This window comes from Hevea brasiliensis, chromosome 15, assembly GCF_030052815.1.
Source record: "Hevea brasiliensis isolate MT/VB/25A 57/8 chromosome 15, ASM3005281v1, whole genome shotgun sequence".
Classification (NCBI taxonomy): domain Eukaryota; kingdom Viridiplantae; phylum Streptophyta; class Magnoliopsida; order Malpighiales; family Euphorbiaceae; genus Hevea; species Hevea brasiliensis.
Genome location: NC_079507.1, coordinates 27,635,967 through 27,648,261, shown reverse-complemented (window position 1 = coordinate 27,648,261; position 12,295 = coordinate 27,635,967). Strand labels below are relative to the sequence as shown.

Here is a 12,295-nt window from a genome sequence, read left to right as displayed (position 1 = left end):
AATGATTCGAGAATTCAATGCTAATAGTGATTACAACATCAAATCCGCTTGCTTGGCAATGATTCAACCCCAAACTTTAACATCCTTTGAGTTTGTTGCAGGTGTTTGGATGGGATTAGCACCCCTAAAGGTGGAAGTCTTTAGTTGGCTTACCTTATTGGGAAGAGTATCAACCAGAGACCTGCTCTTGAATAGAGGTATTATCCAGCTGATATGTCTTATTGTCCCTTTTACAATTCCATTTTATAAACAAATGATCACCTTTTTCTACATTGTCCCTTCTCCTATTCTATTTAGTGTGGCTTCTCCAAATGGTGAAATTTGAGCTGGTGTATACTGAGCGATTTAAAGCAATTACTTTCCCATTGGGAAGGCTTGGTATTCGACTCTTTACAAAGGTCTGTATGGAAGAAGATATTTTTCGTTGCTCTATGGTCAATTTGGCTATGTAGAAACAAGCTCATTTTTAAAGGTGCAATTTCGAATATTGGAAAAGTGATTTTCACTAACATTCATAGAGCTTCCATGTGGCTGGGAGCATCTAATCCTAGCTTCCCTTTTGCCAATCAAGACCTTTTAGTGGCAGTAGACAACATTAGAACCTTTAAATCAGCTTGCTGTCTTTGTCCTACTATGTTTTGGCAACCTCCACATCCTAATTGTCTTAAACGGAATGCAGATGCCCTTGCTTTAGATAAGCCTAGTCCAGCTGGTTATAGTGGTGTGCTCAGAAATTTAGAAGGCTTCTTTTTGTGTGTTTTCTCATGCCCTTGCAGTATCCAAGAGTCAAAGGACACTGAAGTGTTAGCCATTTTGAAAGCCCTTTAACAGTTAAGTTTAATTCAAAACCCTGTTTTTTTTTCCAACCTCCTTATTGAATCTGATTCATCCAATGCGATTAAGTGGGTCACTTCTCCCCTTGAGTGTAGACTTGGTGCCTACAACATGCATTCAATAATATTGATAATCCGAGATTCAAACTCGGTAATGTCACTTTCCTACATGTGCTTCATGAAAGGAACCATGTTGTAAACTCGTTAGCCAAGTAAGGAACTAGAAGAGACCAAGAATTTATAGCTTGGTTGTAATTCATTTTCTGAAAGTTTGGTTGCTGGTTGGTTCTTGGATGTTAGTGTTCTTCAACTTTGGCTTAATTGCTCTGTTTCTAGAACGGTTGCTACTAGGGTGGATTTATCCGTGTTAACTCTTGGTGCTGTTTGTATCTTGTTTTAGTCTTTGATCAAAAGGTTCCTGCATTTGTTTTTGTGTTGCAATAGGATCTTGGTCATTGTATGATAGTTTGGTTTTTACTTTTGTTGTATTCCTTCCGCGGTTTTTTCACCTGACATGCCCGATTTTAGATTGGGTGTTTTTTTGGGGAAAACGTGTTGGTATGGGTTTAGTTGAATCTGTCATGCTAAGTTTTTCCTAGTTTGATTTTAATAAAATTTGAATTGCTTATGAAAAAAAAAATCCAATCTAAAAATTTCATTTTATAGTTAATAAATTTTAAAAAATAATAATTTAATATAATTTTATTTTAGTTATGATGTTTTATACTTTAATCGTTTAAATGATATGCTATAAAAAATTAAAATTTCAATTTTTTTTGTTTCTTATTAAATTATTAGTTAAATTCACAATAGTTATATGGTGTACTTGTGTCATCTCTAAAGGTATCCAGTATCCACCACTGGATAGGGCCCGTCACATGATGAACGGCTCAGATAACAACAATAACCAACATCTACAGAAGACAAACATTAAAATACATGGTGTGGGATGGGTTGTCAAATAAATGTGAAAAAACCCTGCCCTACATCTAAATCATGAACATAAGAATCTAGGGTACGTGAGCCAGTCATTTGCTGCAAAGACCAACGCAGATTTGAATGTGACGAGTTGCTTTTACACAGCTGCTTGTGTTGTTTGTATTCATGTTTCTATATAGATTTGGGTCCCCCACCTCACCTCACCTCTCTGCCTCTCCATTGCGGAAACTGTGCCATCGTTGACAGCATCTGTGAAATCGGGAAGGAAACCCAAACAAGGATATGAGAGAGGGAGAGAGAGAGAGAGAGTCTTTCTTTTTCCCTCACTTTTTGTAAGCAGAAAAGCTCACCTTTTCTGCCCCTCTCACGTGCACCGTATCCTTCTCTCTCTATATTTACCTTTGTAACATTTTAACCCTCCCTCCCTACTTCTTTCTCTCTTTCTCTCTCTCTCTCAAGTTCTAGAGAAATGAGTTTGCTATATAAGTGATAGATTGAATTATTAAAATGCAATTGTCTAAAATATTGGGTTGTTCAAGTTTCATTTGGAGCTAAAGTTATAGTTTAGATAACACTTCAAAGAAAAATGACCCTAGAAGCACTATCTTCCAATGATTTCTTGAATTTTATTATCTATGACACCATTTCGGCAACTCCTTATGGTAGCCAGGACTCTTTAGAGACAAGTCTCTTGTGGGAAAGCAGTTCGAGATCTCAGGACCATGGTAGAGCTCTGAGCAGCTGTTCACTAATGACTCGACAAAGGCGCTCAAGGGAACCTGAATCTGTCGACTGGAAGCAGAATTTGGCTGTGCAGGGAAGAAAGAAAAGAAGAAGAAAGCCAAGAGTATGCAAGAACAAAGAAGAAGCTGAGACTCAAAGAATGACACACATTGCTGTTGAGAGGAATAGGCGAAAACAGATGAATGAATATCTGGCCGTTTTGAGATCTCTCATGCCTGAATCTTATGTTCAAAGGGTTTGTTTTTCTTTACTTATCTCACTACATTAATGTATTTTCATGAAAAATTTTCTACCATGCAATTTTGGCAGCTCTTATACTTTCTAGTAGGAATTTGATAACCCCTATAATGGGCACTAGGCATTCCAATTTAGATATTAATATATACCCTTCATTGCAAGATTATAGGACTTGTTTGAAACTAAAACACAAGCTTATAATGGTTGCCATAATCTTATATTATCATATTCAACTGATATTCCGAAACAAGCACATAATTTGTTCATGAAAAGAAAAAAGTTAACTACATTTCGGCAAGAATTAGTCTTCAAATCATATTTTTCCTCGGCATGCATTCATGGTTTTATTTGTTTATATGGATTAAGCTCTGATTGAATATTCTTAACACATACTTCTTCAATTGTAGGGCGACCAGGCCTCCATAGTAGGTGGTGCCGTAGAGTTTGTCAAGGAGTTAGAGCACCTCTTGCATTCCCTTGAAGCTCAAAAGGTCCAACTACTACATGGGTTGAAAGGACCCAGTGAAGATACCAGCATTAGCACTGGAACCTCTAAATCCCAGTTTCCACCCCCTTTTGCACAATTTTTTGTGTATCCTCAGTACACTTGCTCTCAAATGCCTAACAAGTATACATCCAAGGCTAAAGCATCAATAGCTGATATTGAGGTCACTTTGATAGAAACCCATGCAAATCTTCGGATTCTCTCAAGAAAAAGGCCAAGACAGCTCTTCAAGTTTGTTACTGGATTTCAAACACTTTACCTTACCATTCTTCACATCAATGTGACTACTATGGACCCATTGGTTCTCTATTCAATCAGTGCCAAGGTACGTCTGTATATATGTTCTCTTTGTATTGTGCAACTTTTCTTTTTGGACCTAAACATTATTAGGATAACATCAATCCTATAAATTCTTTGGGCCACTAGCTGTTGTCTCTATCAATATTATTATAATTCTAAAGAAATTTTATCTTCTATTTTAAAAAGTAGTTGTTGAATACCCACTTGTTCTTAAATTTCAAGCTTCTGAGCGAGAATCCAAGAGTAGGTTTATACGTCAGTTATACAGCTTAATTACGTCATTTATTAAATATATTGCATGAATAAGGCATAAACTTTTATAATAATCCAAAAATATGGGATATTGTATGTTGAATTAAATTTATAATGGTGTTCAATTATTATCATATGGGGAAGAATGGGCTAGGGTGAAGTTGGTCTCTAGTACTTTTGATGCTTTCTATGTTTAGAAATTTAAATGATTTTGCTCATAATTTGAGAAAATGATGAAGTTTTTAACAAAATTTTGAACTTTCTAAATGCAGCTTGAAGAAGAATGCCAACTCACTTCTGTGGATGACATAGCAGGAGCAGTACACCACATGCTTAGAAAAATTGAGGAAGAAACTACTCTATTTTGATAAGGCCATTAGCTGCCCAAAATGCCCTTTGGTTTGCGGAAAAATCACCAGAGTAGCACCGACTTGTTAATTTGTCTGTTGCAATGAAGTTTATGATGTTCTTTTGTGCAGCCACAGAATACACATGAGCTGTGTTTGGTAATTCCTCCTGGACTTAAGTTGTGGACTTGTTTATAAGGGTGGGAACTAGAAGCTTGGTTTTTCCAACAGAAAAATAGGACGGTAAAAGGCTTTAGTCTATATTTATGTAGAGTACCTTACTCCCTATTTCAAACCCTTTTCATTTCAAATCTGGAATCTTACAGCTTAAAAGCCTCCTTCGTACAATTAATTGGCTATTCTAAATCTGAGAGAAAATCACTTTAATCAGAAGGTTTAACTTTTAGGGTAGTTTGTTTTTGTAGAAAATATTTTTTAAAAAAATATTTTAAAAAAACCTCTTTTTAAAAAAAAATATTTTAAAAATAATTTTCATGAAAAATATTTTTTATATAAAAATTACTTTTCATGAAATAAATGAAACATTAATTATAATTGGGTTAAAAATTATATACTAATCGTAGTTTGAGGGCCAAACTAAAATTTTAATAGTATAAAAGTTTTATTTTATATTAGAATAAACTACTTTTTTATTTGTAAGTTATGTCATAATTAACACTTGGGTATCTATATTTTAGAAAATAAAGAAAAAAAAAATCCCTATATTTTTATTATCATTATGAACACTTTATTCTCTAATTTTTAATAAAATTAACTCTTATATATGCCATTAACTATCTTTTTATCCTTGATAAATGATTAAATTGGGGTAAATTATATAGATATTACCTCAACTTAAGGATATGTAACTCTAAGGTATATAAACTTTAATTTGTAATATAAAATCTATGATATTTAATATAAATATCATAAAATCCCATTGTGACGTTCAATAGGTGGTTTATAGGTTATTTATATTAACGTGATATTTATCAAATTGAAAAATTATGTTTTCATGAATTGATAGTTTTCTGTAAATAGATTTTGGATTACTAAAGTGTCGATCTATATGCATTTTGATTCGTTTGGGGCTAGCAACAGGTACATAGAGAACATAATTAATTTTTTTGCATGATACATCAAATTAACATAAAGAAAATATAATTTATAATCTGACAAATATCACATATGTAAAAAAAAAATTAGAAATTGACTACTAAACATCACAGTGATGTTTTATATTATTTAAATTAAAAATCAGAGAGAGTTTTGCATTACAAATTAAAGTTTAGATATCTTATTATTATATACTTCTAAATTAAGGTTATATATATATATATATATATATATATATATATATATATATATATATATATATATATATAATTTACCCAATTAAATTGACAGAAGTGAACTGAATAATGAAAGCATATGAGGAAAATAAAACTTGGAGACGCTTTCAACTATTTTATAAAATGTCGAAATCCAAATGTTAATCATGGCCTAACACAGGGACAAAAAGTAGTTTACACTTTATAATATATTGTACGTATGATTTTATTTTATTTATCATAAAAAATATCATATATACTATAAATATTAAGGGCAAATTATTATTATTAAAATTGCTAGTTGACTAGTGGCACAATTTTACAATTTTATAAGTTATAATTATATAAACTACTCAAAATGTATAAAATAAAAAATTAAAACAAAAATCAAATATAATTAATATTACATAAATTTGGAAAGGCGCCAAAATTTGTTGAATCAGCTGAAGAAGCTATTAATTTGCTACGGTGCGCGTGTAATAGTTAGTTATCAGTAGTTACTTTGTTTTTGTATTTATATTTAAGCTATTAAGGTCAGCTTATTTTGTAAATTCATTCTACTTTAATAAAATTCTTTTCCCAGAGCAGTTATTTTTGGTTTTGTGAAGTTGAGCTCTTCCTTTCGTGTTTTAGTGAAGCTAAGATCCTCTTTTTTTCTTTTTTTTTCTTTTTTTTTTTTATCAGATCAATGATCCAACACAGAATCTTTCTAACCCGTATTATTTGCATCCAAATCAAAATCCTATATTGGTTTTGGTGTCTCCTATACTTGCAGGTCCCAATTATCACTCATGGTCTAGGACAATGCGAATAGCTCTCTTGTCAAAAAACAAGTTGAAGTTTATTGATCATTCTTATGAAGTTCCTGCAACTACAGATCCTTTCTATTCTGCTTGGGAAAGATGCAATACACTGGTTCTTTCATGGTTGATTGACTCTCTTTCTTTATCTCTCCATCTATTATACATAGTTTTATCAAGATTTACAAGGCAATAGATATTTGGAAAGATCTAAATGAGAGGTTTTCTCTGGGAAATATTTTGCGAATTTCATATTTGTAGGAGAATATTTACTCTATTAAACAAGGTGATAAATCTATAACAAATTGCTTCATTGAATTGAAAGTTCTTTTTGATGAATTATTGAATTTTAGCCTAATTCCCTCCTGTTCATATGAAAATCCGTGTTCTTATGGAGCTTTTTTCTTTTTTCTTTTTTCAAGAATAGGAGTATCATGATAATGACTATGTAATTAGGTTTCTTAAAAGCCTAAATGATTAGTATTCTACTATTAAATCACAAATCATGCTTCTTAATCCTTTTCCCTCCATCAATAAAGTTTTTTCTCTAGCTGTGCAACAAGAAAGGCAATTAATTCCAATTGTGGCTAGTGAACCAAAAGCCTTTATGAACAGGTCTATTTGATTTGACATGTCAAACTTTGGTGCTAAACTATTTTATGCTTGCAAGACATTTATTGGTATACCAAAACTATTTTCTTCTTCTAGTGGAGATAATAGATTTTGTACCTATTGTGGAAAGCTTAGACATTGTTTCGCTGGTTTTACAACCCCGCAAGTGCACGGATCGCTAACAAGTAATAAAGTGATGAGTAGAGTATAGTTTCCATGAGGAATTTGATTAGCAAGTACCAATTTACACAATAATTTTGACTATCTAGGCTATCGAATACTTAAGGAATGAAGTTTGTTAACCTTAAACACTAGAATGGTAAACTTAAAATGAAATGATTTATTTGAAACAATTATGGAATTAAGATTTCACACTTGAATCTTACTAAGGAGTTATCTCATTTATTTACTGAATTAAAGATCATTTTCCTCAAGGGAAATTAGTCCTAAGTTATCCTAAATCCTCTCTCAAAGCACCTAGGGTGTATTCTAATTAACTCAAACCCTACTTTCGAGGTGATCAAATTAATTAAAATCCTTTAAGATCTTTGATCAATTTTGAAGTTTCACAAAGGTATCAACCTATGTCTAGGTCAGAATTCCTAGGTTCAAGATCTTGATTTTCTAATATTAATCTTCACCTTTCAGTCCTTCAATTAACATCTACAATAATGGCTAAGTGGGTAATAGCACATAGCATGCATTAAAATCACAAGAAATTAAATCAAGGAACGAATCTCAAATCCAATAATTACAATTTAGTGTTTATCTATAATAATAATTATAAGCATTACTCTCCCAAATCCAGAATAAGAAAACTACTCACTCATGGTGAGTTCAGCAAACATCATGATAAAAGGTAAAAACAGTAAAAAGAAAATCATGTAAAAGAAATAAAACAATAAAAATCTGTCTAGGGAGATGAAATGAAGGAACTGAAGAGAGTTTGCAGCTTTGATCTTATGGAGCTTTAGCTGGAAAACTCCTTTTGGTACTGATGTTTCTCTCCTTGAGATGGCTGGATAGAGTGCAGAGTGTGGATTTCTCTCCTTCAAAACTCCTCCAAAGTGCTGTCAAAAGATAAAATGGAGCCCCCTTTTTCTAATGTTTTCTCTTTTATTTATAATGGTTGCTTTAGGGTTAGGTCATTTTGAGTCCAAAAGGCTTTAGGAGTCTCATTTGAATCAGAAAATAAGAGCGGGAATTCGAGTTATAAAATTGGCTGCCGCATAGTACACGGCTCGTGTGTCACTACACGGCCCTGAGGCATGTAACTTGCTGGAGTGGAACTTCGGAGTCTTACATTGGCATAGAGAGTTACACGAGTCTGCACCAACTACAAGGGCCTGGTTACATGGGCCGTGTACTATTGTTCCCAGAAAGTTCTTCAAGCTTGTGCCCGGTAGAGACTTACATGGGTCCCTGTAGATAACATTGGTCTAATTGCACGACCCGTGTACTTTTGTTTCTCCATTGGCTATCTGGCTTTCTTCTGACAGAAGGTTACATGGGTCTGGGGTTTGGCTTACACGACCCATGTACTTTGTATCAGCAATAATACTCAGTCTCTTGACCTTTCCAACTTCCTTTTGCACTTCTATACTATGGGGCTTCACCCAAACACTTGAATTAATGTAGAAAACATGGAATTAAGGGCTGCATAATAGAAATTACAAAAACTAATGAAATCAACTACTATGCATGAAAATACTTGCCTAAATGCTATGAGATAGCATACAAATGTGCTTAAAAACATCTATACAATTCAAGTGTATCAAATACCCCCAAATTCAAACTTTTGCTTGTCCTTAACCAAAGCAAAACTCTGTTTTAAAACATATTTCAGGGGATACTTAGGAATATAACCAGCAATTTAATAAACATAGAATTGAACTCCTCCAACCTTCATACCAATTTCCCTCTTTCAAGGCATAAGGGTTCTATTAGCTACCTATTTGGAACTTCACCTCATTTCATGGTGTTTCAACTATTTATTTCTCTATACAAGACCATTAATAAGCCACAAATAACCTTTTTTATCGAGATAGATTTGAGAAACACTAACTCCCCTAAATTTGCCCCTATTGTGAGTAATTGTGATGAAGAGACTCAATTCCAACTCCATAGGTATATCTCAATTTTCTATCTCCACTAATATAGCATGCACTTTTGAAAAGATCAAAAAGTCTTTAAAAAGGGTTGTAAAGGGGCTAAGGGGATAATGACTTGGTTGCCAATGAAAGGTTTTTAGGGAACGCAAATATGAGGATAGCATGTATGCATAAAATACCAAGTATACTAAGTTCGTTTCTACATATTTTATATGGAGGAGAGGGGCTTTTGGTTTTTTATAGTGTCAAGCATGCTTCCATAATACTTATCTTGGGACTTCTTCTCTCTCTCTCTCTTTTTTTTTTTAATGTCCCTTTTGTCCTCTGCCCCAAACTCATTGCTTTTGCTGGGTTGGAAAGACAAATTTTTCTTTGATTTCAATTGCACAATTGCACTCTTTCTTGAGTTCTACATCCTCTCTTCATTTTCTTTTTTTTTTTTTTACACTTAATATGTTGTTTACTTATGCATTTTGCTTCCTCAAAAGGGTATAGTAGGTGTTGAGGTTAGGGGCTAGGTAAATAACATGGGTAAGCAATAAATTCTAAGGGATAAATATAAGCTTCAAGTTGGCTACAAGGGATATATACTTTAATTAGGGGTGGCTAAGGCTTAGTGAGGCTATAGCAAAGAATGCCTTAATCATTTCTTCATCAAGTATATTCTAGGATTTTGCCTTGATAAGTCTAAGAGATATGTTCTAGAGCTAGTGAGGCATTTTTTAGGTTTGCTTGTATTTCAAAAATTGTTCTCCTAATTTTACAAGTTCAATGTGATAAATTAATAGATATGAAGAGGTTTAACTATTCTAGTTCCATTAAAGAGATTAGTTTCTTCACAAACAACATGTTAGAATCCCTTTTTGCCTATATAGATATGTTCACTCCTCTATCTCATGGAGTCCAATTATTAGCTTACTAAAATTTGGTTATAGTGCTAAGTTTCACAATTTAAAGTCCAAAATTTTTGAAAATTTTTCAAAAATTTTGATACACTACAATAATGTAGCTGAATTTAAACAATGTAATGATGTGCATGTAATGATAAACAATGTAATGATATGCAATGCACTTGTATTCCCATCTCCTCCTCCCCCCCCCCCCCCCAACTCAAAGAGACATTGTCCTCAATATTAAAATAATATGCAAAATCAGAGAAAATGTACAAAGATTATAAGGAAGCTGATTATTTATTGGGTATTGAAAAGTTTGGACATTAAACATATAAAAGAGACCTATGATTGCAACTTAGGACTAAGGCATATAAGATATTATAATAAAGATTCTATCCTATAGTACTAGCTCTAAAAGGTCTCTGATGGTGATGATGGCGATGCTGGATCCTCCTCCTCATCATCTAGCTTCTCCATTAGCATGTCCAATTTGTTATGGGCTTCCTGGAGGCTGTCCTCGATTGCTCGCATTCTGCTGTATATGGTGGTCTCCATGCGTTGTAGGTATACGAGGATCGGATCTATTGGTGGTGATGTGTACGGAGGCACTCGAATGGGGGACTCTTGGAACATTCGCTCTTGGCATTCTTCTTGAGGCTATGAAGTCTTGCCAGTTCCTTCTCGTGCTTCGTCTCTCCGAGGGATGGCGTTCCCTTCGGCATCCAGCAGGTAGCATGTGTTACCCACCTTCTTACATATCCCCATGGATATGCAGATAGTTTGATATATTCTTGATATTCCAGTGATAGAGCACAGCCTGTGATGTCCTGGAACAAAGTCGAAGTGGAGGGCACTGGTTGTGACAAGGCCACTAAGCACGATATGCCCAGTAGACTGATGACAGAGATGGTTGCACAAAAAGAAGTCGATGTTACAACATTGTCCGGTGACCATACACCATAAGAAGAATAGCTCATTGGCGTTTATAATGCCAAGGCTATTGCCACGGCCCATGATGGTGTGGGCGGCGAATTGATGCATATAGCGCAGGGCTGGACTTGTGATGCCCATGGATTTGGACTTGCTGGAGTTATATGGGTTCGTGTTCGAGGTAATGGAACTCCAGAAGTTAATGCTATTGTAGAGCATGCAGTTCCTAGGGATCTCCTGGTGGCCGGCGCTGTCAAAGCCGAAGATGGCATTGAAGTCATCTATGTTCATCCCCCGATTGACACCGAGGAGGCAAAATTCAATCCTGCCCCTATCCTCCCTATCAGTAGACCATAAGGTGGCCTTGAAACTACCCAAAAACTCTAGTGTGGTGTCTTGGTATGCTAGAAACTGGAGTTGTCCTAACCTTGTCCACCAGACGCTATCGAGTAGCCCATTGATTTCATTCTACAGCCCAATTTACTCCAGCAGTAGAAAATCCATGTATTTGGTGGAGCTTATTTTTCAGGTGTGAAGCCGGGTACACATTACCTTGTGGGCATCATCACAGAATCCCTAAGGAATGGAGATTTTGGGTTGTGGAGTGGCTTGTAGTTGGGGTTGTGGTGGAGGATGGGCCGGTTGAGATGGATTCTCCTCTTTGTCTCGAGGAAGGGCTGATTCTTCTCATAGATCACTTTGTAGGAGCCATTGATGAGCTTTTGGGAAGGAGAATAGTAGGGTTTGGTGAAGGGAGATGAGATTTGAGGGGTTTTTATAGGCTAGGAGGGGTGGAGATGAAGGGTTTGCCTTTATGAATGGTTTTAATGCTAGGGGTGCATTTAAAGAGCCATTAGGACTTTTCATTTCGAGCGTTTCGCGCCCCAGGAGTCGCATCTGCGACATGATACACGGGTCATGTATCACTACATGGGTCCTGACATGTAGGACCGTGTAAATTTCTACCTGAAAATTTCAAGTTCTACTGTAGTACACGACCCGTATAAATGAGCTCTAGGATCAATGTAACTTTCTGTCTCCCGAGTTGCTTTACTGGATATGTTACATGGCCCGTGTTAAATACAAGGAGGCCCATATAACTCCCTGGCTTTAAGTTATTCTTCTAAAGACATTACACGGTCCGTGTAAATTGGGCTATGGACCCGTGTAACTTTCTGTCTCCCTCAGAGTTAAAAATATAAGAAATTTACAGACTTCCAGAAAGTTACACGGGGCATGTAAAACTAGTGCATTATGTCACACTCTACCTTTCTGTAAGGCATAACATGATCCCATAGTATACCTAATAAATTACTAACTTCTTCTACTGATAACCCATTAAATACACTACAAGGGATTTTAAAAACTTTTCTTACTTCTTTTTACAGTGGTGAGCACTATTTACAGGTGTTAAAAATTTATTTGAACTGAAGGGAAACAGCTAACACATTTGAATTATTA

At 34.8% G+C, this 12,295-nt stretch overlaps 1 protein-coding gene across 1 annotated transcript; it reads left to right on the top strand.

Annotated features, from left to right (window-relative positions):
• Nucleotides 1–1,896: 1,896 nt before the first annotated feature.
• LOC110654680 (transcription factor bHLH71) lies at nucleotides 1,897–4,320 on the top strand. Its single transcript, XM_021810751.2, has 3 exons — nucleotides 1,897–2,751; nucleotides 3,161–3,583; nucleotides 4,083–4,320. The coding sequence occupies exons 1-3, from the start codon at nucleotides 2,359–2,361 to the stop codon at nucleotides 4,176–4,178; spliced, it is 912 nt and encodes a 303-aa protein (XP_021666443.2). The 5' UTR covers nucleotides 1,897–2,358; the 3' UTR covers nucleotides 4,179–4,320.
• Nucleotides 4,321–12,295: the final 7,975 nt, after the last annotated feature.